The 25,889-nt window shown below is 41.0% G+C and overlaps 1 protein-coding gene across 2 annotated transcripts in view; it reads right to left on the bottom strand.

Annotated features, from left to right (window-relative positions):
• The window catches only part of LOC145408060 (formylglycine-generating enzyme), a 29,821-nt gene extending 5,166 nt beyond the window's left edge, over positions 1-24,655 (bottom strand). Inside the window, exons 1-4 of one of the 2 annotated variants that reach the window (XM_080278864.1) lie at positions 24,617-24,655; positions 13,471-13,938; positions 12,784-12,937; positions 11,798-11,969 (exon numbers count right to left, since the gene is read on the bottom strand). In XM_080278864.1, coding sequence (XP_080134990.1) covers positions 11,798-11,969; positions 12,784-12,937; positions 13,471-13,920 — 776 coding nt within the window. In that variant the 5' untranslated portion in view covers positions 13,921-13,938; positions 24,617-24,655. Of the gene's footprint in view, positions 1-11,797; positions 11,970-12,783; positions 12,938-13,470; positions 13,939-23,866; positions 24,043-24,616 lie in introns of those variants that run through there. The other variant, XM_080278863.1, reaches the window with a different exon arrangement.
• Positions 24,656-25,889: the final 1,234 nt, after the last annotated feature.

Below are 25,889 nucleotides of genomic sequence, written 5' to 3'. Positions count from 1 at the left end.
GCTAGTTTCATGAACTTAGTTCAAATCAACATAAGAGAAATCCTAAGCTAAAGTTAGGGTTCTAGATGTTTAAACAATTAGCAATACCTTAATCCCTCAAGCACAGATCCTGACATAAAAAGCTGCATCATCATCACAGAGAGAAAAAGAAAAAGAAAAAATGAAGCATTCTGCAAGACCAAAAAGCCATATTCCACTGACAGCATAAGTTCTGGAGTTATCAAATGAAGCAGCACTGGGCCATTTACCACACAACACAGTCATCAGCAATGCTGGTGAGAGGAGTCATCCCACATTCAAGAGTGCATGGGTGGATTTGTTATTATCTTCCTCCAATGACATTTCATGAGGCCTAATGACCATCCCCTGATGCCATTAATGACTTGTAGAAAGCTGATTTTTCACTTGTCGTTCCCTTCTTTTGGAATCGTTTCTGATGGAGAGAGAGCAATGGCACCCAGGATACTGAGAAGCTGGACAGAGACAGTGTGGGCATATGTCTGATAACCCAGCTATGGCAGGGAGGGATACTGATGTAGTGTACAGAATTTCCTTAAGCAACGTTGGGTCTGGTTAGTACTTGGATGGGTGACCGCCTGGGAACACCAGATGCTGTTGGCATCCCTACGTGTCAAGTGGGGTTGGTGGAGGATTAGTGCCCCTCCCTGTAAAACAATTAACTCTAAGCCCTTGGCCACCCCGTCTGGGATACATGGCGTCTGGCAATGAATGAATGAAATGAACTTCTGCCATCTTTAATGGGTGAGTTAATTTTGCTGTTTAATGCTCTTGGAAATGTCCGCAGTAAGTCTTGGTATTACAGTGTCCCAAAAATGAATGTTACGTTAAGAAACAGGGTACAAAACTGGCCAAGTCAAAGGCTCTGGTATGAATTACCCTTTCAGAATATAAACTATGCTTAGAGTTAGGTTACGCTATTCACATCAGTTATTTTTGGTACATTTAATGAATGAAGATAAAAATCTCGCTGTATAACAGCAGCACTAAAAGACCCCACTCCTTAGTTCTATGCTGAATAGGCACATAACTGAAGAGGGCTATGGTGGCTGCAAACTTCTTGGTGTCTCAAGATGGGAAGATCTCCTCTGGATTGGCTTCCACAAAAAGTATCATATTTCCAGCAACATATCTAAGACCACTGAGGACACCTGCTTGTTGGTCTGTGAGTTAAAAAAGAATGCCCATTCTTTTTTTTTAATTGGTGAGTTGTAGGTACTGTAAGATGGCAAAGATACAGTGATGAACCTTCTCATCAAGGAGGTGCATCCTGCTACTGAAGTTCAACAACCACATCCTGCTCCCTTCCACTTTCATATGAATAGTCTCTTTCCCATTGGTACCACATGCTTATTTATTAGAGGTACAGTAGAAGTCCGATTTTTCGGCATCTATGGGACCAGGCAAGTGCCGAAATGTCAAAATTGCCGAATTATTGAAAACCCTACCCACTCAGTACCTTATATGTTTCGGTGAACACTATCATCATTACTCATATCATTACAAATGTGTTTGGAGAGAGTACTGTATACTGTTTGATACTGTACAATACTGTAATGAATACAGTACTATACTGTACATGAATATGAAAAATAAAGAAATTAGTGAACATACTGTATATAAATGTAATGGTACAGTAGGCCTACAAGTTCACATGCACTTACCTAAACTTATAGTAGGTTCCTTATTTACATATGTACAATAGAAAGGGTTGATTGGAGTCTGCTACTGCTGGAAGAAGTCCCCAGCACACTCGAATAGTAATTTCAGAGGTATTTCGGTACGAAGTTCACAAAGCACACAGAAGAATCAAGAGAAGTCGGCAGCAGCACGGCAACAACTCGGAAGAAAGGCGAAACAGATTCTCTTTCCCATGCTAGACTCACTACATGTTTGTCCTCTCTTTATGCTATAGGAGAAAGAGCTAGCCTCTGAGCTTCATGGCAGTGGTAGACTCGTTCCATCACTTTCACTATCTCACTCACTAAGGTGGGTAAAGGCGGGTAGCTAGCTGGCGAGCCTCATGGAGAATTTCAAGACTGACGAAAAAAATCGGAGAATCTGCCGAACGATCGGAGATTTTCGTAAATGGGACTATTTCTCAAAACTGCCGAAATGTCAGATTTGCCAGGGAATTGGATGCCGAAATATTGGACTTTTACTGTAATACAGTATACTGGAATTTCTAGGAGACTGTGCAGGTCATCCACCCAATCTTAGGTAAAACTACTACAGATGTTTCTTTCCCCAAAAAACAGATCCCAAACTCACCCAAGTCTTGAGTACAGTACAGTACCATTATTTTTAATGCACTGTACCAATTTTTTAAAGTATCAACCTAGTCAAATGGAACTAGTATATTCCACTTCTAACATTATGAAATTTGGATTAAGAAACTTGAAGGTTACCACATACTAACTGAACTATCGAAGACATTTTGAAACTTGGATTACAGTATAAAACTATACGTCTAACACATCCTGACTGAACTATGGGCAAAGGGGGAACAATATCACCTAGCCACCACTGACTGCAGGTGAGTCAGTAAAATATTTAGTCCATACTGGCTGGCTAAACTCCCTTTAGCAACAATTTCTAACTCAGACACACTAGCTACAGATTAAAGAATAAGAAGGTACCAAGGGCTATGCTTTTATATGCCATCCAAAAATATATGAAAATACTAAATAAGGGGAAAAAAAAAAAATCATGCTAGTTAAGCACTGTAACTAAGCTCTGATGCATTAGCCACAATGAGCTGCCTAACAGTGACTAGGTACTTTTGACAAAATACATCTGGGGACTAATATGTGTCCAAATACATGGATTACGAGCAATAACTATGGCTAATACCGAGAAATAAGTATAATGGCTCCAACAGAAATCACACGATCTCAAGAAAGGTTATGCCCATAATCCCATGGCCAAAAAAAAGGTGTGGTAATTTTACTAATTATTAATTAACTGTGGTAGGTGGGGGCACTCGCTATCCACTCACTTAACATACAGTAGTGCTGCTCTCGGATGGCTGCCCTTTTCTTTCTTCCTTCTTTTCTTCCTTCCTCTTATGTCCTTCTTTCTTTCCTCTTCCTTGTGTTTATGGGTGACTCTACACTGAGTGACAAGCCAATAGTTTCCTGTACACCAGGAAACCATTTACTATGCTGGGTGGTAACCATATAACTAGATCATGGCGCCTGGTGGTTTGGTGGGTAACTAAGGCGCTCCAATTGAGCTAAGCCAGTGCAGGTTTATATCCAAGGGGTGGTTGGGGTTTATTGCTCGTGTAATGCCACTCAGGGATGAGTGAGGCTGGTCACCCTCATCTTAAATGTCAGGACCAACTTGCCAAGGCTGGGCTCATACACTCTCCTCATGGGGCGACACAGGATTAGACTAAATGTATGTAATTTTACTAATACATTGGAAACAGTATAAATGAAATAACCATCCATCCATCCATCATCCAGTCCTACGTTGCCCCATGAGGAGCGTAGGAGCCCAGGGCTAGGCAGTTGGTCCCGACATTTAAGATGAGAGTGACCAGCCTCACTCATCCCTGAGTGGATTACATGAGCAATCAACCCCAACCATCCCTTGGATATAAACCTTCACCGGCTCAATCCGATTGGAGTGCAATAATTACCCACTAAACCACCAGGCGCCAAAATTTGGTTATATTGTTACCACCCAGCGTAGTAAATGGTTTCTTGGTGTTCAGGAAACCATTTGGCTTGTCACTCAGTGTAGAGTCACCCACAGGCAGATGGAAGAGGAAAGAATGAAGGAAAGAAAGACAGAAGAGGGAGTGTAAAGTCACCCGTAGGCAGAAGGACATGGAAAGAATGAAGGAAAGAAAGACAGAAGAGGATGGAAAGAAAGAAGGATGGAGGAGAGGAAAGGGCAGACACCCAACAGCAGCACTACATCAAGTGAGTGGATGGTGAGCGCCCCCACCCACCACTAAAATGAAACAACAAGTCGACCTATTAGCAACAAGGCAGTGCTGATGACATGCTACATGCTGCCCTTGCTCTACGCACACACAATGCCAAGAGCCGCCATTATATATATATACTGTACGTATATATATATATATATATATATATATATATATATATATACTGTATATATATATATGCAGTAATCCCTCCACTATCCGTTGTAATAGAGCCAAATGCATGTCTGGAAAGTGGTCCCGTCTGGAAAGTGGGCCTCTGACTGCTGGACTGGTACTTAAGGACCCTAACCCAGCCTAACTTTGAAAGCCACCTAAATAACTCCCAACTGGACATGCATCACACTTATTTAAACCTATTTAAGACCCTATTCACACCAGTAATGGACATAAAGCATGAAATAAATGAAAAGGAACCATAGAATGAGGAATTAGAAGTGAGTATGGAAAATACTTAGGCCTAGCAACATACAGGGTACGGTACAACCAGCACTTCTGTGGCCACCTCCTCTAACTCTCTAAGGCTCTGGTAGTTGTGAAAATGCTCTTGAAGCACATACAGTAATCAAGTGTTGTGCTACATTTAATTCTTTGCACTGTAAGTTATAATTGTTTAACACTGCACAGTCTTCTTATTTCAACCACGTCAGTTTCAACCACCACCTTGCACTCCACACTCACTCCACACTTAATCTTTTGCACTCAAAATTCTAATTTCTTAACACTGCACAACACTGTAAATTCCCATGTGGTCTAGTGGCGAGGTATTGTGGTTTATTCACTGTTTATTCATAAAAAACAAGCACGTGCGGCATCGACTACGATGGACGTCTTCCCTGAACGAAGGTTAGGCAGTAACTGGGGACAGGGATGCCAAATCTGAACTCGGCCACATTATCAAACTCCTCAATTTTCATTTTCAAATTTGTAAAGCTAGCATTTATTCTTCATTAATTATATACACAAGTGGAAATACATGTAATCACTCTCCTTATAATTAACAGCATGTTGGTTATTTTCACGCTCTGTTGGCTAGCAGACTAATCAGAAAGAGGAGACAATCCATCATCTCCATCCTGTGTATCCTCATACATGTGAAAAATCCGTTTGGTAATGAATTATTCTGATTCATTATATACCAAACGAATTTTTCATTACCAAATTGGCCCACATTTGGTAATTAAAAATATCAAATGGCAACCCTAACAGGGGAGGGGGGAGGAAGGAAGGAGTAAAGGGGCCTATAGTAGGACTCGCGTAAATTTGCGGCTTTGGTGTGGCCTGCACCTGTGTACAATGGTGCCACGTTTCCCCAACTTGCGATGTGAAACGGAAGCTATTTATGTACAAGGCATCACAAATACGATAAATTCAGATGAATAAAACTTACACTTGTGTATTTTGATGGATGAATCAACAGTAATCTTATTATGCATAAAATATTTATACAGTAACACAGAAACATGGCATACATATTGTACAGTGTTGCTAAAAGAAATTGTAGTCACTTTTAATGGTTTTTAGCGTAGTTTTAGGGTGGGTAATAATATCACAGTTATAGATATAAGATAATGAGCCTGAAAAAAGAAGAAATATGCCAATGTCCAAAGTAAAAGAAATAATTCATATAATTCTTGTGAGTGGCAACACTGACACACCCAGTCTGGCCTAAGGTAAAGTATGTACCTCCATAGACCCAAGCAAAGCTTGTACAGGTGTTGCTAGGGAAAAATGCTCACATTTACTGGCTTTTACCGTAATTTTAAGGGCGAGGAATAATCACATTTATAATCATAAGCTAATATGTAGGACAAAATAGTAGGCATATGCCAATACCGAAGTAAAAAAAAAAAACAATATTCACTCACGAGCGGCAACACTTCCACACCCAGAGAAAGAGAATGAATGAATGAAAATCAATCATGGTACTGCAATAACGGGTCATCTGTAGCCGTATACAAAAAATGATAAATATCACTAAATATATCTATCTCTATCTATCTATCTATAGCCCGACGCCCTAATCCCGCAAAGGGTGGCCGCAGACAAAACGCCTCCAAGTCACTCTGTCACCCACCATTTGACTCCCCTCCCCCCAACTCACCCCCCCCTCCCTCATATACCTCTCAACTCCATCCCTCCACCTCATCCTCGGTCTACCCCTCCCTCTCCCTCCCTCCACCTCACCTACATACACCCTCTTAGTCAGTCTTTCATTCTCCATCCTCTCCACATGTCCAAACCACCTCAGTGTATTTCTCCTAATCTTTTCAACCACATCCACATCTACCCCACAACGTTCCTTCACTTCTTCATTCGTCAACCTGTCCCTCCATGTCACTCCACATGCTCCTCTCAAGTAACTCATTTCCACTGCTCTCACTCTTGACTTGTTCCCCTCTTGCAAGGTCCACGCCTCGCTTCCATACGTCAGGGTAGGGATCACAATACCATCATGCAGTGACTTCTTAACTTCCATACTCACCTCCCTATTTCTCATCACTGCTTTCAGTGTGCCAACAACCTTCCTTCCCTGCTGTACCCTTTCACGTACTTCATCCCCCAAAGTTCCATCCTTACTCATCACACTACCCAAGTACTTGAATGCACTCACATTCTCCATATCCTCACCATCCAACCTCACTGCACACTCTGTGACTTCATTCCTCTCAAACACCATAACTTTACTTTTGTTTACATTAACTTTCAGCTTCCTCCTCCTACACACTGTCCCAAATTCATTCACCAAACCTTGCAACTCCCATTCATCTTCACTCAACAATACTGTATCATCAGCAAACAGCAACACCGGAAGCTTCCAAATCTCACCCTCATTCATTAAGGCCACCCCCACATCCACTGCCCTACCTTGTACCTCCTTTACGACCCCATCCATATATATATTAAACAGCCAAGGAGACATTACACACCCCTGTTTCAGTCCCACATTGAGATCAAAGAACTCACTCAGCTCACCATCCACTCGCACCGTAGCCCTAGCTCCCTCGTACATACTCTTCACAGCACTCAACAATTTCCCCTCCACTCCATATATTCTTAATACCTTCCACATACCTTTCCTATCTATTCTGTCATAAGCTTTCTCCAAGTCCATGAAGGCAGCGTACACTTTCCTTCCCTTCTCTAGATACTTCTCCACTAAACATCTTAGAACAAATATCTGATCTACACACCCTTTTCCCTTCCTAAATCCCCCTTGTTCTTCTCCAACTAGCTCCTCTGTCATATGCCTAACCCTATCAATGAGTATTCTACCATATATTTTACCAGTCACACTAAGAAGGCAAATACCCCTATGGTTACCACATACTTCTCTCTCCCCTTTTCCTTTGTACAGAGGAACAATTATACCTGATTTCCAGTCCTCTGGAACCCTTCCCTCTTCCCAAGCCAATCTACACAACTTCCATATCCACTCCACAACAATCTCACCCCCATACCTAAGCATTTCACCACACACTCCATCAATATAACAAAACCAAATTAACAAATGAAAGCACAATTATAAATAACTTATAAAAGAATCAAAAGTACTCAGGGTGGCTCATATCTCCCGCCAGCAGAGAGAGAGAGAGAGAGAGAGATAACGGTATAGAAAACGTGGCAACACTGTACACAGGTGCGGGCCACACCACAAGTGCAAATTTACGCGAGTCCTACTATAGGTGTAAGCAGCTGTTCGGCCCCACACGGCAATTTCAAATCACGGGAGGGGAAAAAAATCAGATTTGGGGGGGATTTTTTTCTTTTCTTTGGCATTTTTGGGTTCTGAAGGTCCAGGCCCACAATGTCCGGTAAGTGGGGTGTCCGGATAGTATAGGAATTACTGTATATATATATACTGTACTGTATATACAGTATATATATACAGTAATCCCTCCACTTTCCAATGTAATAGAGCCAAAAGCATGTCCGGAAAGTGGTCCCGTCCGGAAAGTGGGCCCCTTGTACTTATGGACCCTAACCTACCTTGACTCAGAAAAACACCTATACAACTCCCTACTGGACATGCATAGCACCTATTTAAGACCCAAATCACACCAATAAGGGACATAAATGACTGAAATAAATGCAAAAGAACCAAAGAATGAGGTTTTAGAGGTGAGTTTATACAATATTAAACATTCTGAGTACTTACAACAAGTCCCTGGCTCCTGGACTGGTACTTAAGGACCCTAACCCAGCCTAACTTTGAAAGCCACCTAAATAACTCCCTACCGGACATGCATAGCACATATTTAAACCTATTTAAGACCCTATTCATACCAATAATGGACATAAAGCATGAAATAAATGAAAAGGAACCAAAGAATGAGGATTCACAAGTGGCTGTACCTCACCCAGGATACTTACAGCACGTCTGTAGCTGCCTTCTCTGTCTTTGGCAGTTGTGAAAATGCTCTTGAAGCACGTACAGTAATCCAGTGTTGTGCTGCACTTACAGTAATTCTTTGCACTGTGAGTTATAATTGTTTAACATTGTTAATTGCACCATACCAGTTTCAACCCCCGAGAAATAGGCCCTGCAGCCTTTGCCCAGAGTCGGACACACACACACACACACACACACACACACACACACACACACACACACACACACACACACACACACAAAAACGCCAGTTTCTACCGACAGTGTGCACTTCACAGTTAATCCTTTGCACTCTAAATTCTAAATTCTTAACACTGTGCAACACTGTAAATTCCCGTGTGGTCTAGTGGCGAGGTATAGCAGTTTATTAACAAAAAACGAGCACATGTGGCTTCCATTACGATAAGCATCTGCTCTTAATCGGAGTTAAACTGTGACTGTTGATAATGGGGTACCAGAGTTGCCAGATTGCAACGGCCACATTATCAAACTTCTCAATTTTCATTACCAAATTTAACTTTTCATTACCAAAATCATAAAGCTAGCATTTATTCTTCACTAATTATATATACAAGTAGAAATTCATCTAATCACTCTCCTTATAATTTACAGCCTGTTGATTATTTTCACGCTATATTGGCTAGCAGGTTAATCAGAGAGAGCAAACAATACACCATCTCCATCTTGTGTATCCTCACACATGTGAAAAATACGTTTGGTATTGCATTATTCTGATTCATTACCAAATGAACTTTTCATTACCAAATTGGCCCACATTTGGTAATGAAAAATACCAAATGGCAACCCTGACAGGGGAGGGGGAAGGGGGGAGGAAGGAATGAGTGAAGGGTCCATGGTGTAACAGCTGTTCAGCACCGCGTGGCAATTTCAAATTACGGGTGGGGAAAAATTTGGATTTGTTTGTTTGTTTGTTTTTTTCTTTTTTTGGCTATTTTTGGGTTCCAAAGGTCCAGGCCCACAATGTCTGGTAAGTGGGGTGTCCGGAAAGTGGGCGTCCGGAAAGTACAGGGATTACTGTATATATACTGTATATAACTGAAACTGGTAAAAAATAATCTAGATACCAGTATTTATAAAGAGGACAACAAAGCTCAATAAGAGACCAGGGTTGAGGAAATGCACAAAAGCAGAAAAAAAAAAAAAATGAAAGTATGAAGGAGGATGACTATATAAAAGACAGTCACTAGATAAAGTGATTCAACATAAATTCCCTGAAGCCAAGCAAACGAAGACACAGAATGATGTCAATAGTCACTCATTTTAAAACAGCAGATGGGACATCAATGACCTTGGAGGATGGTCTTCATGCTTTGTGAGGCATTATCAATAGAGACAAGAAGCAATGCATTTACTCCTCTGCTCTAAGACTTTCCTTCCATTACTATTTCTAACACGTGGGTGGTGTCAAAGTGGCCTGAAAACTCTTCCTATATTCTTTCCAAATGGAGAGGGCACAGTGAATAAAAATCAACAATATTTTTCGTCAGAGACAATAGTTAGCACAGTGACATGAACACATACTGAAGTATGGGTGTACCTGTTCCAATTTTCCAGCCAATACCTATTACACTATCAACAGTGACATGAAAACAGATACTGAAGTATGGGTGTACCTGTTCCAATTTTCTGGCCAATCCCTATTACACTATCAACAGGGTAAGTGTCTGTAGATTCAAATTTTGGTGGGATACTATGGTACAGCATCCCTCTATTTCATCAAACATAATTTGACTGATGCAATATCAACTGGTTCAAGATACAATAATATAAAGTATATGCTATCAAAGACAGCAACAGGCTCACAGCTTCATTCTTCTAGCCATGATGAATAAAGACTTCAATAAATGTGCACACTTAGCCTGACAACAAGAATTCAGGTGGTAGGTAGTGGCAACCATCATCCACTCACTCTATGTAATGCTGCCTACTTCCTCCTCCCCCTTTATTATTATATCTTTTAAGTCTTCCCTCCCCTCTTCTTAATTCTCCATTACTTTCCCATCACATTTGACTACTCTTCTTTCCACTTCCAGCAGCTCTACACTGAGTGATAAGCCTAACGATTTCCTGTAACGCAAGAAAACATTTACAGCATTGGGAGGTATCTATATAACAAAATTATGCGGTGAAGTGGAGCATAGTATGGTGCCCCTGTTAACTGGATGGACAGACTCAAACGTGGCATCCATTCAAGAACCAAATGTCACACATTTCTCTGCACATGGCTATGGCAAGTGCTGTCAGCCACAAGGGAACATCGGTTCACAGCATGGGACAGTCCGGAAGTGGTGACTGCTTCCCTGCAACTGATGGGTCTGCTTGGCAGACAGACTTGGGGTTAATCAACAACAACAACATAGATTCTAAGGGATGATGATTTGAGGGTGGCAGTAGCCTAGGTGGAAAAGAGTAGCAAACAGAACACCAGTTAACTCCACATACACTCCATCTCTCTGCATTTTCCTCTATCTGTCTGCCTCATATGATACAAGTGATGGAGAGGCTGGGGATGGCAGGGGAGGTGGATTAGGGGACAGTGAAAGTTGTGGAAAACCCTTTAGCTTGAAAATAACTACTCTGCATTATATTTGGGCTAACATTGGGCAATTTTACTATGTTCAAAGCAAGGCACGGGCACCAAAAATGTTAAAACTACCACAATTAATGATCTGGATGTGAATAACGACATTTGCACAATATTCCTGCTTACGCGTGATCATTTTATTTAAATCACAAGAACTCCCCACAGCTAAAGAGTTAAGAAATCATCATCATCATCTGGACCTCTTTTCCCACTCTAGGGCAAGGTGAGGAGTAGCAACATCCAGGCAGCCCAAATTTGCCCAATCTAATGGCCACGCTTCCATTCACTCACCATTCAAGCCCACAGAATCCTGACTCTATTTGATGGCAAGAAAGATGGGTAATAATGAGAGGGAAGATGGTATACAGGAGGTTTGGGAAGAGAGAAGAATGGATGTTTGGGCTCTGTGAGGGGTAGGGGTTATTGCACTGCTGCTAATCATCTGTTAGGTCAGGCTGAGTAAGCTGAGGGGAAAGTTTGGGGAGGTTGGGAGGGGTTATACAATGCAATGTGCATGGCCTCATGATGATTTATTTGTAGTCAGTTGGAAGCACTTAAACTCAAGAACAAAAACAGAAATAAAATTTAGCATTCTAAGAAACATGTTGCAGATCCTCTCCCCATACAGTATCTTGGAAATCATATTACAGTTTATGGTTCAGCAAAAACTAAAAAATGGTACTGCTGCTTGTACTATACATATGCTTTTCTAACAATACAGATGCACTTGAACATCTAAATATAGTAGGCAAATGGGTATTCACTGCTAAGTATACCTAAGCAAAAAACAATGTAAAAGATACAGCACAGTACAGTAAAATACCTGTGCTTATTATCTGGTGTAAACTTATTTCCCCAGGGATATAGGCGATCTTCTTTACCTGCCCGACATGCACGTTCCCATTCAGCCTCAGTCGGTAACCTCTTTCCCATCCACTTGCAAAATGCTACAGCATCATTCCACGACACGTGAACAACTGGATGGTTCATTCGATCTGGTAATTATCAGGTCTTTGTAAGGCTAAAAATTAATTTTTAACTTGAACTATGAGACATACACAGACATTTGCACGGAAAAAAAAAAATAAAAATTACTCCTCCCCACAACAACCAGCATCATTTGCTGAAGGTAAGGGAGACTCATCTCCAGCCTATGGCTGCCTATACACATCGGGACATCTTACGTAAGACAAATAAATATAACCTGGTACGAAACAAAGTAAAATGTCATAGACATCTCTCGACTGGGGGGGTCAAACTTTGACCATAATAATGAGCCTCAGACAAAAATTGTCTGGTGCATGTTCTGCACCATGGGGTGCGCACAAATACATCAGCGTTTTCATTTTGGAAGGCTCCAACATGCTTGCATACGTCGGCCTTGGTCACCTAATGGCAGCACTTCATGCTGCTCGATCTCAGGCAGCTTCCCTGTTTAATCCATTAACCCTGAGGCCACACTCAATGACCTCATCTCAGGTCTTTTTCGGTCTACCTCTCACTACCCTATCCCCAACATTAACACTTCTCACTTTTTGCACCCAATTATCATCCCCCATCCTCTCCACATGCCCAAACCATCTCAATCTACCTCTCCTCATCACAAAACCAATACACTCCAGTCCCATCCTACCACCATAAACCTAGCCCTCCCTGGCCTTGCACTCAAGGATGCACTGCACATAAGCATTACATGGATACTATTAAATATTAAAGTGTTACTGTACTCTGTTGTAGTTTCAGTTTGATGAAATATCATGCATCATTAGTCTCCAGAATTTATCTTACTAAAGAAAGAAGGGTACATACCTGAAATATGTGAGTCTGGTCCCTCAGGATGTCTCCAATCAGCTCCTTTGACTGGGACCCACCAAGGAGCTGCAGCTACTGCATTCTGTAAAGTTGATCTGACATCCTCAGACACCTCACCATCCAGCACAAAAGAGTCACCAAAGTTCTCCGCCTAAGTATTATTATTAGAATTAGAAAAACAAGAAAGGACAAATTTCTATTGCTGATACTTTAAGTCTATCTATCTATCTATTGCCAGACGCCTCAATCCCATTTGGGGTGGCCACAAACAAATCGCCTCCACGTTGCCCTGTCTCCCGCCATTTCACTGCCCTGCTCCCAACTCACCCCCCCTCCCTCATATACCTCTCCACTCCATTCCTCCATCTCATCCTCGGCCTCCCCCCTCCCTCTCCACCTCACTCACATACACTCTCCTCGTCAGTCTCTCCCCTTTCTAAGACTGGAATATGACAAAACTTTACCAGAATCAGCCCACCAGACCAAAGTACCCAAACCAGTTTTACTGGTCATTAGTTGAAGTCTTCCTCCTTTTCCATTTTACTTCCATCTAGGAATCTTACAAAATTAATGTATTATGGCGGAAGCAGGATGATGATGATGATGATGATGATGATGTAAACTACCTTCAAGTACTGTATTTACAATGCCTGGAATATATAAACAACCACTTTTATTACCCACCTCAGTTACATACCCTGTTGCATTAACAAAGTGTTCAAACTCTGCATTGCTGACTTCAAACACATCCAGGTAGAAAGAATTAATTTCTACCCATCTTGCTGGGTGCTCTCCATCTGCAGTAAAAACAGGATTGTTTGTCCCCATTATAAACTTTCCCTCTGGAATCTTTATCATCTGAAAGGTGCGGGATACATCTCCGTCTTTGTTAGCTTTCTCGCTATACTTCCAGCTTGGGTGTTCTTCAATTTTCTCCTCCAGCTCTTCATCAGTGCTCTGACTGGAGGTGTCAGAATTAGAGGGAGACTTCCTACTGGTTGCTCCACACCCACATTTTCCTCCATCATCTTCCTCATTCCCACTGGTACTGGAAATACATTTGTCACTTCTGTCACAACCAACTGAGGCTAAGATTCCAATAACTACCAGCCATAACTGGATCTTCAGTATCATTCTGAAAGCTGTAGGAACCTGGAAAGGAATATATTCATGTGAATCATTATGTACACTGATTCCACCACCAATTACATTTATGAAAACTGCCAATAACAGAACTTTATAAATCTGGGCATCCTATGCTGTAGCTTTGAAAACTATGAGTCCTGCTGTGTATTTTGTGGACTAGGTCCCAAGTTGAATGAACCATGTCAATGAATCAGCTGCAGTTCCTCCAGCAGTAAATTTATAGGTACTGTACATGCTCATTTCACATGAGACTTTCACAAAATCTGGCTATGAGGGAAAGGGAAGAAATGAGAGAGAAAAGAAGAAAGGAGAAGGCCTGTAAAATACAGTATGATGCACAGGGGAGTAAAGTAGGGATAGTACCATAAGGAGAGAGGACAACTTACACAAGACACATACAATTGTAATGTCTTACAAATGAAAAGGCCAGTCACAGGGAAGCCAAGTAAAGGGCTGAACAGTTGAACAGCATTTGGTACATGCTTAGATTTGGAAAGGATCTAATCTGCCTGGTGCCACCCTCTACTGCTTAAGGAATAATTCAGAACAAATAAGGCTCTCCAAGTGCCATATGCTGTCTGTCCACCAACACTTATTGTAACAAAACACATACTACCAGTAGTACCTGTTCTGTGCAAATGAACTCTTATTACCTCTCAAGTGTCACTTCTATCTATATATCCACAATCAAACACCTTAATCTCTGAGTAAGTGGACAAAAACAAATTGCTCCTATGTCACCCTATCCTCAGCTGCCCTTAAACTACCTTCATTCATGTATCTGTACGTCTCTACCTTATCCCTCCATTTTATCCTTGGTCTTGGTCTCCCCCTCCTCTCTTCTCTCCCTTATCTCACTCACATACACCTCTCTTCTCCATTCTCTCCACATGGCCAAAACATCTCAGGGTACTTTCCTTTACACTTTCCACCTCATCCACATCAACATTTCTCACCTGAATGTAAAGATTATTCTAAATATCAGCAAGGATAGGCTCAAAGAATCAAAATTTAGATCCAAAGGATGCTAAGGTTAGAATCAAAGAATGCAAGGATTAAGTTTGAAAGAAGCTAGGGTTAAGATCAAAGGATACAAACAGTTGAGGACAAAGCATTTGGTTTTCTTGGAAAGGGATGGTATATAGGTATGGTTTTCAGTATACAGTATAATACCATGAAAGTTTTTTTTTTTTCTTTTTTTTAAATGCTGCCAAGGCAATGTACAAAGTCATGTTGTTCTTCACAGCATCATAGTGCTGCTACTGCATTCTTTGTTAGCCATAAAACTGTGTAGCTTGTTACATCAGGTTTAGGAGAGGTTGAGTTAATTAGTTTATAATCAAAACTTAACTAACCTAAAGAAATGAGACTGTCATTGGCTAGCGGAGATCAAACTACTCTTGTGTGAAAAAGAACACAGCATCTTACATAACCTGAACCAAACACTCTTATCCCCATCATAATACACCATTATTTTACAAGAATATGAAAAAAAGGGAAACTGAAATAAAATGACTTTCCCCACCATCAGTAACGTCTTCCAAGTAAGGTAAGTGCACAAAATAATCACATCCATGCCATGCAAAAAGCTGTAAAACTGGACCTATGTTGCAGATTTTATTTTTTCACTTCTTATACTGCTTATACCATTTTACATGGTTTGGATACCAGCATACTATATTTTTATTACTGTACTATAATTTTTAAGATAAACTACCATAACACATGAGGTAAATTTTCAAAATTACACTCATATAATGGCCACTGAAATTAATATGTCCACCTGTTACTCTATGCACTTCTAAGCACATTCTCTTCTAAAAATATTGAGATGACTCTCCCTTCATGCCAATGGACCCTTGTACAGTGGAGTTTCTTTTATCCAAAATTCTTTTAACTGTAATATTCCATTAACCGTAAGTTTTACTAAAACGTTCTCATTTCAATTAACCGCAAAAATCTGAAATCTATCCGAAAATTCAAACACGGCGGGCTTGTTTCATGCCACTAGCGTTAGTTTACGGTTGCTCCGCTATATTTTTTTATGGTCACTAGAGCTAGCGTTGGTTGCACCAGCCCCTATCCACCACCTCGGAAGATTTGGATGATAAGGGAGATTACGTGGATGATGTGAAAATGACTGAATAAGGAATCAGAAAATATGTTAAGACTTTATTTGTTCGAACTGCATACAGTGAATTACGTAATTGTTTTGGTGAAGATTTATTTAAGTTTATTTGAGTGAAGATTTATTTAACTTGACAGTTTCTATTACAGTTACAAAAGTGCAGTTACATACATAGTTACTACAGCGTATTAAGTGTTTTGGTGATAGCTGAGTGGCTTTTGGGGTGCTGGTGGTGGTAATAGGCTAGACATCACCAGAAATGGGTGATGGGTGAGTACAATACTGTTCCCTTGTATCCTACATAATACTGTATTACAGAATCCTTTATCCTAAAAAATCGATTAAACAAAACTGAAAGTCCCATGATTTTCGGATAAAAGAGACTCCACTGTATGTGGCTTGTGTTACGAGCATAATGCTGTACGGTAGTGAGACCTTGGCAGTAAAGGATGAGGATACAGTGGAATCTCCTAACTCGCAGCCTTACGTTTTTTTTTTTTAATGCGAGGAAGAATGAACCAAAGGCCATGAGCCCGCAGTAACAGTTCCCTCCAAGAGAAAAACAAAATACAATAAAGAGCCAAATTCAAGATCCGATCATTTTGAGATGCCTGGACACACTGAGTTTGAAAGACTGGAGATCATAGGCAGCAGGAAATACAGATAGAGGGAGACAGTTCCAGAGCTGACCTGTTGCATAAATGAAAGACTGGGAGTAACGGTTAACTCTTGCATTAGAGAGTTGGACAGAAAAGGGATGAGAGTTTGCTGCCAGACGGGTGCTACGCGCCCGTCGTAGAGGTGGAGGAATGCAAGCAGACAGTTCAGAGGAGCAGTGACCATTAAAGTAGCAATAGAAAAGAGATAAAGATGCAACAGTGTGGCGAAGAGACAGAGGTTGAGGGGAGTCAGTAAGAGGAGGAGAGTTAATGAGACGAAAAGCCTTTGACTCCACCCTATTGAGAAGAGCTGTATGTGGGGAGCCTCCCCACACATGAGAGTTGTACTCCACACAGGGGCGGATAAAACCCCTGTATAGAGTCAACAATTGTGCAGGGGTAAAGAAAGAGCAGAGTCGGCAGCACACCCAATCTCTTGGAAGCAGATTTTACAAGAGATGTAATATGACCTTTCCAAGATAAGTCCCGAGTAAATGAAACCCCAAGCATGTTCAAGGATGATGCAGGATTAAGCTGAATATTATTAAACATTAAAGGGTATACCTGTGGAAGATTTTGTCGGGTTGATAGGTGTAAGAACTGAGTCTTAGATGCATTAAAGACAACCATATTATTTTTACCCCAGTCAGAGATACGAGCCAAGTCAGACATTAGGTGTGCCATAGCCTCATCCCTTGTTTCTTGAAGTAACTGTTGAGATGGGCGTTGCGGGAACCGAATGGAAAGGTGAAGGGTGGAGTCATCAGCGTATGAGTGGATAGGGTTAGCTGTACAGCTTAGAAGATCATTGATGAATAAAAGGAAGAGAGTTGGTGATAGGACAGAGCCCTGAGGAACACCACTGTTGATAGATCTAGGAGAAGAACGATGGCCGTCTACAACAGCGGCTATAGAACAACCAGAAAGGAAGCTAGCGATGAAGGCACAGATAGAATTATAGAAACCGTAGGAGGGCAGTTTGGAAATTAAAGATTTATGCCAGACTCGATCGAAAGCCTTTGAGATGTCAAGTGCAATGGCAAAGCTTTCGCCAAAGTCCCGAAAGGAGGATGACCAGGAGTCTGAAAGGTAGGTGAGAAGATCGCCAGTGGAGCGTCCCTGATGGAACCCATACTGACGATCGGAAAGAAGGTTGTGATAGGAAAGATGCCTTAAAATTTTTCTATTAAGAATTGACTCGAAAACTTTTGAAATACAGGACGTTAAAGCAATTGGACGATAGTTGGAGGGTTGGGAGTGGTCACCCTTCTTTGGGACTGGCTGAATGAGAGCAAACTTCCAGCAAGAAGGAAAGGTACAAGTTGACAGACAAAGAATCGATGACTTGTGATGACATGGGTGTGTACTACGCACATGCCACGATTTGAGAATTCCGCAAGTTAAAAATAACTAATCATATGGGGAAAATTACTAATGGGTCTGTCATATCAGAAAGGTTACCCCTCTTACCCCGAAACCTACATCAAACTGGTGATCAGCGAACACTAACAACCTGGAAAAGAAATTAGCAAAACATATTTAATCGGTATGAGCAATATTATAAGATTCTCACATAAGTCTGACTGACGACACTGCCTGAATGGACAAGGGAGGGGGGAGGAGTTCCAAGGCTTAAGGTGGACTAGCTATGGCATCTCAGCATGACGCGAATGTGCCGCTGCCTCTGTGCCGCCTCCTCCTCATCAACCTCCCTCAGGGACCCCTCAAAGTCCAGTGTGGAGACAATGGAAGCAGTGTGGTCATCACACTCAGCTACCCCCATGTCATCACAAGTCATCGATTCTTTGAGATTAATTCTTCACCAAACGGGCAAGGCCTTTCCATATTTTCTATAGACATAAGTTTTTCACAGGTTATTTGTTATTACTCCTGGATTACCACAGCTACTGGGCATTTTTACCTGCAGCAATAGCCACCATGTCAATGAGTGGCCAGCATTCTTCTTCTTTTGTTTCTGACAGATTTGTTTAAAGGAGGCCTTTAGAGACAAAAGTGGTGACATATAAGGTAATTTGACATGGAGAATCCAAATTTGCCATCAGCTGACACCTACGGTGGCACTATCTAGTGACTACTTTAGTAAAACTGCTTAATTTAAGCCTACTGATACACAAAAGAGCCTCATCCTAGGTCCCAGAATATTTCTGTTCATGTTATATAATTTATAAATGAGGATTTAGAATGACTGATACATTAATGCTTCCAGTCACAGCAGTATGGTAAACAACACAGCCAGTTGGAGAGATTATCGGCAAACATTGCTGTGGGTGACCTGCCCACTTCCTTAAATACCGTACCCCAAAAGTTTTTTTTTTTTTTTTTTTTCAACCACTCCTTGCAGTCACAATTCTGCAGTTAACTATCAGCACTGCATAAGTACCAAAATTACTTAAGTTGAGATGGTGAGTTTGATATAACATTGGTGGAATCGTTGTGCCCGCTTGGTGAAGAATTACCTCGTTGAGTCTGCAACGGTGGGCAACTTTGACTTTCTTCTCGCTACCATCAATCCTCCTTGTTAAATGCAACTTTTGGATTTAACGCTGGCTTCTTCTTCCCCTTCCATGTAGAAGTTGTTGGCTTAGAAGGGTTACGATTGACCATAGTAACATTGGGTAGGCAGAGGCAGCATGGGAAGAAGAAAAAAAAAAAAAAAAAAAAAAAATCCTCTCGTAAACCACACCAGAACCACATGCTAACGATGGATTGGAGCCAATGCACTGAGCTGGATGCCTGGGCGTCAAGCATAAATGTCATTCATACTTGGCAAGGGAGGGATGTGCTGTGATTGGCTTATTGTAAGTGCTATGTTTGAATTTGATTGGTTTAGCAACTGCCATGCTTGACTATGATTGGTTTACGCCCGGTTAGTAACATGGACTTCAGGAAGTGGTGTCGTGTATTACATGAGGCATCAGAAAAGCATCACTTTTGAGACTGCATCTACAAATTTCATGCAATGTCCAAGAATTACTGATGTTGCAAACTGTTGCCATGTATTACAAATCATCTAAATATTGGGTCACACGATTTAGGAGATTCCACTGTATTTGTAGGCTCAAATGTACAGAAATAACAATGATTAAACGGATGTGTAGTGCATCCTGGAATGTGAGACTTAGAGGGGGGGAGGGTTAGGATTATGACTGAAGAGCTGAAAGGAAGGATGAGCCCTGAAATGTGTTGGTTTTGTGATGAGGACGGGTAGACTGAGATAGTTTGGGCAAGATGAGGGGATGGAAGATGACATCTGTATGTGGACAATTAGAGGTGTGAACATCGAGGGTAGGATTGCCAAAGGCAGACCAAAATGACTTGGGTTGACTGTGACCTCAAGGATACAGGAGACTGCCAGAGATAGAGCACGGTGGAAAGTCACCATTTGGTGACTAAGGCCAATGCATGCAAGCAAGTTGGAGCCTTTATTAATGATGCAAAACCACAATGCGTGATATAAGTTACTATATTCAGTATACAGAAATTAAGTCAAATAACTGATACTACAACCAATCAAATTATATACTGTAATACCATGATCAGAGTTAAAAGATGCTTGATCATACATCATTTGGTTATATCACCTGACTGAGCTAATGAGACAGCTGCAAGGTTTCAAAACTTCGTAAGATTACCTCCTGCCCCTAATGTAATAATCCAAAGACCAAACATTTGGGCCTACCATTCCCTATACTGTGTGTGTGTGTGTGTGTGTGTGTGTGTGTGTGTGTGTACATATAACCGTATATATACCGGTGCGTGTGTGTGTGTACATATAACTGTAAATATACCGGTGTGAGTGTGTGTACATATAACCGTATATATACCGGTATGTGTGTGTGTGTGTGTGTGTGTGTTTATATATATATATATATATATATATATATATATATATACACACACACACACACACACACACACACACCAGTGTGTATGTGTGTACGGTATATATATATATATATATATATATATATATATATATATATATATATATACACACACACACAGGCATACCCCAGTTTCACGATCTAATTGGTTAGGTAAAACCACATAGTTAGGGGGGGGTATTGTATATCAGAGTACTTTAAACATGTAATGTGGAGCGTTTACCAGCCTTGGGTTTCCCCCTAAACCAAGCCCAAAACCCACCCAAATGAGCCCAAAAACAAGTTTATAGCCAATCTTTATGGCCTAACAGCTGTCATGGAAGCAAACCTAAGCCTAACACCTGTAAATAAATCACTAAAACCAACACATCTAAAAATTGCCAAATATAAGTCAGGAAAAAATCAAGCTTAGTAAACTGGACCTCAAAGTGACAATTCACCCCACCTATGGCTAAAACACATTAATCGGTCTAAAAACAGTTTATAAATGAACCTAAACAAACAATATTAGTCTAAAATATAATCAAAATCAGTAAAAAAAAAAAATAAAAACCCATCTTTAAACCGGGGTTTGGCCATCGTTAGGCGGGGTATGGTGGTATTTCTACTCATCGTTAAGCCGGGGTATCGTTTCTAGGGATATTGTATATCAAGGTATTACTGTACAGTATATACATACATATATATATATATATATATATATATATATATATATATATATATACTGTACAGTATTTTTATCCTTCGGAGCTTTTTACCAGACACCAGCCTCATGTACCGGTATACAGATTTTAATGAGATATAATCAAGTAACATGCATGTCTGTTGAATATACATAAAGCATAGAGTTACATCCTCATTTTCAATATGTGAGAGATGTAATGAATTACTGTACTCACTTGCAAACATGTGTTAATTCATACTGCAGTATTCTAACCTGTGAAGTACACTATACAGTAATCCCTCATTTATCTGGCTGTGCAGTATCCAGACCTGTTCATTATCCGGATGCTGGACCTTGACTCTATTAAACCATTATCAGAATTTACTTAAAATTATCTGGATGTAAAAGTCCCCGAGAACTTTGGCCAAACAGCCAACATGTTTAAACATTCAGTACCATAGCCCCTGGGCTCAAGCAGTGAACGGGCAGTCTCAGTAGACCGTGACCCATAACCTGAGCTAAAATGTCTGTCTGCCCCTGTATTGAATGGTCAATGTCATGTGCTTGTCCTATCACTCCCAACGAACCTCCAGCACCCGAATAATATGACTGTAACCCACAAACGGTGTCAAAACGTCCATACGCATCCCCACTGAATGTCCAAAGTCGCACGGCCATCAGGCTGTCTTTCCTAACTGCCACTGACACTGTAACACAGGCCCCAGGCCATGAGCACATGTTCAGTGACAGCAGCCGTCCGCATCTCAACCGAACGTCCAAAGTTGCCCGGTCACGGGGAGATATGTTTCCGTATGGCCACCGGGAGTCTAACAGACAGCAAGACACGAGTAAATGTATGGTAAATACAGTCTCGTAACAGAAGGGTGAAAATCCAGCCCACAGCCTTGCTTCTACCCCCTACCAATCCTCCTCCATACCCTCCCGGCTTCCCCCCTCACTCCGTCAGTCCTTACCTTCCTTCTCGTGGATAGCACTGACTCATGAGTTTTTACATTTTTTGCAATTCACTTGAATACTATTGGTCATATCAAAATTCCAGAGTGACCACGAGAAAGCTCATGAAATTCTGCATCTAGCCATGTGCTTAACTCTTGGAAGGTGCTAGTAGAATTTAGCACCTGGATGGTGGGAAGTTATATGAAGGTAAGTTTTACTCCTGAACACTATTCTCACTGCATTTCTGTACAGTACTTTTAATAATTCCTGTGTTTTTATTAGCTTATAGTATAAACACCAGTGAAGATGATGGTATACTATTTATACCAATTTAACCAATTTCCGGTGGCATACTTAACTGTGGAATTTTTTTGTGGCCCAGGAACTGCAATCACTGGTGTCAGATAACTGATTTTCCAACCATCCTGTGGTTTTCTGTAGATGTTTACAGTTTATGCATTGTATTTTTTGGCATTTAGCATTAATATGGATAATCCTATGTGTGTTTTGATGTCTAAATATGGCAGATTGACCTGAAAACTGTGCCAAAATTAAGAGGGATACTGTACATACAGTAGTGTATAGGCAGGGTGTCTCTTGATTTTGTTTTGTTTTGTTTTTTTCTTTTTTCATGGTTTTCTTGGTGTTTAGCATTACTCTGGATATTCCTAAGTGTGTTTTGCTGTCTAAATACGGCAGACTGACTTGAAAACACTGCCAAAATTAAGAGGGGTTTTGTACTTACACAGTAGTATGTAGTGTATACGTAGGGTGATTTTTAGTTTTCAATGTTTTTTTTGTTTTTTTTTCATGGTTTTCTTGATCTTTTGCATTATTTTGGATTTTCCTGCGTGATTTGATGTCTAAATATGGCAGACTGACCTGAAAACAGTGCCAAAATAAGGAGGGGTACTGTACATACAGTAGTGAATAGGTAGGGTGTCTTTTAGTTTTCATTTTGGTTTTCAATGTTTTATTCACATAGCTTTCTAGGTGTTTAGAATTATTTTGGATATTCCTTTGTGTTCTGATGTCTACATATGGCAGATTGACCTGAAAAACAGTGTCAAAATTAGGAGGGGTATTGTACATACAGTAGTGTATAGGTAGGGTGTTTTTTGGTTTTCTATCTATCTACGGTATCTATCTATTGCCAGACGCCTCAATCCCGTTTGGGGTGGCCACAAACAAATCGCCTCCACGTCGCCCTGTCCCCCGCCATTTCACTGCCCCACTCCCAACTCACCCCCCCTCTCCTCTCTCATATACCTCTCCACCCCATTTTTGGTTTTCATTTTTTTTTTTTCCACATTACTTTGGATATTCCTATGTGTGTTTTGATGTTTAAATATGCCTGAATGACTGGAAAACACTGCCAAAATAAGCAAAGTTACTGTACAATTAGGTTAGGTATAGGATGGTGGTTGGGTATAGGTAGGGTCTGGGTACAGTAGGGAGGATATTATTCATTCTCCAGACATTGCCACTACCTGGACATGCCTTTGGCTCTATAACATCAGATAACTGAAGAATTATGGTATATCATTCGTTAGCTTGTCGTGTGAAATGGAAAATCTGACTCTTCAAACTCCACTGTTTAGGACTCGCAATCACAACTTACACATCTTTACTTCAATAAACTGGAATGCAGTTGCCACTATATGTGATTTTCCAGACACAATATACCTCAAGCATGACTTGGTTGAAATTACAGTATTATTTCGGAAACACACCCAGCAAACGTGAAGTGAAAGTCATATGTTCATTATTTAGTTTATGTGATTTAAAAGAATTTTTCTTCTATAAACATGTCACAAATGCACTTTTCAGTAGTAAGTAGATAAGGAGTGGGAGTGGGGGTTGTTCGGCCGGTTACTCCGTCTGTTATCGAATCGACGTCCACACGGTTAAATTGGGTAAGGTTAGCTTAAGTCTGATTAAATTAGGTCTGGTTAGGCTGTCATGTTGGATACAATGAAAGATGGAGATACGAGATCTGGAATCTTCCTCTCTCATATCTCCTTTTTTTTATATACGAAAAAAAGCATTTGCAACAAATGCTTATATAAGAAATTTTTTTTTAGAACTGCTTAAATCCAGCAATGACCATATTTATTTCAGTGTTCACTAGTTGGGCGTACTTCCAAGAATATACCGAAATGACACCATAGTGTGGGCGAAATGACCTGACACCTCCAACCGCGATGGTAACTACGGAGTTCCTACAACAGTAAGTAAAAATTAGTTCATATTTAACCCTACCTAACTTAGCCTTGTAATCTGTTTTGTACCACCGCAACAGTTGTGTCTATGAACTCCAGAGCAAACACAGCACTCTGGATAAGCTATACAAACTGAAGTGCTACAATACCTCTTCGGAACACAGCTGTGCAGCATCAACCAATGTGAAGAAGTATCTGTCGAACAATATCTCTAGCATACAGCAGTGACTGTCACTACCATCCAGTCTGAAAATGCAGCAGCTGCAAAACACTTGTGTAAGTTGTCTGCAGTGTTGCCAACCGTAGGGTAATTACCATAAGCTCTCTCGTGGTGGCGGCGCCCAGCCATCACACACTCACATAACTTTTCTCCTTACGTGTCAAGTGGGGTTGGTGGAGGATTAGTGCCCCTCCTTGTAAAACAATTAACTCTAAGCCCTTGGCCACCCCGTTTGGGATACATGGCGTCTGACAATGAATGAAAAATGAATATAGTTCAGACTCGTTTGTCTGCAGGGCAGTAGGGAAGTTTTGCTAAATCTGAACAAAACGTAGGGTAATAACTAACACTAAAACGAAGAAAAGAAATGATATGGGCCAGAACTACTGAATGCTATTCTTGTAGCAAAATCTAGTATGATAGCAAAGGAAGAAGATTGCAGAAATAAGATAATTAAACCGGAACACTATAATCTACATTTATGTATGCATTCAGAAAAAAAAAAAAAAATCTATCTATTGCCAGACGCCTCAATCCCGTTTGGGGTGGCCACAAACAAATCGCCTCCAAGTCGCCCTGTCCCCCGCCATTTCACTGCCCTGCTCCCAACTCACACCCCCCTCTCTCATATACCTCTCCACCCCATCCCTCCATCTCATCCTCGGCCTCCCCTTTCCTCTTCCCCCCTCCACCTCACTAACCTACACTCTCTTCGTCAGTCTTTCACCCTTCATCCTCTCCACATGGCCAAACCACCTCAGTGTGTTCCTCATAACGCTTCCTATCACATCCACATCCACATCCACACCACAACGCTCCTTTACATCCTCATTCGTCAGCCTGTCTCTCCATGTGACTCCACAGGCTCCTCTTAAATAACTCATTTCCACTGCTCTCACTCTTGACTTGTGTCCTTCCAACAACGTCCAAGCTTCACTTCCATACGTTAGAGTTGGTATCACAATACATTTGTCATGTAGTAACTTTTTCACTTCCATGCTCACTTCCCTGTTTCTTATCACTGCTTTCAAAGAACCACCAACCTTTCTTCCCTGCTGTACCCTTTCAAGCACTTCACCCTCCAAACCTCCATCCTTACTCATCACACTACTCAAGTACTTAAACGTACTCACATTTTCCAATTTCTCACCATCCAACCTCGCTGTACATTCACTGACTTCACCTCTCTCAAAGACCATCAC

The sequence above is a fragment of the Coenobita brevimanus genome, chromosome 75, assembly GCF_032717465.1.
Source record: "Coenobita brevimanus isolate Jiangsu-jjx chromosome 75, ASM3271746v2, whole genome shotgun sequence".
In the NCBI taxonomy this organism is placed as follows: Eukaryota; Metazoa; Arthropoda; class Malacostraca; order Decapoda; family Coenobitidae; genus Coenobita; species Coenobita brevimanus.
Note: the sequence above shows the minus strand (reverse complement) of the source record. Positions and strands in the feature narration are given on the sequence as shown.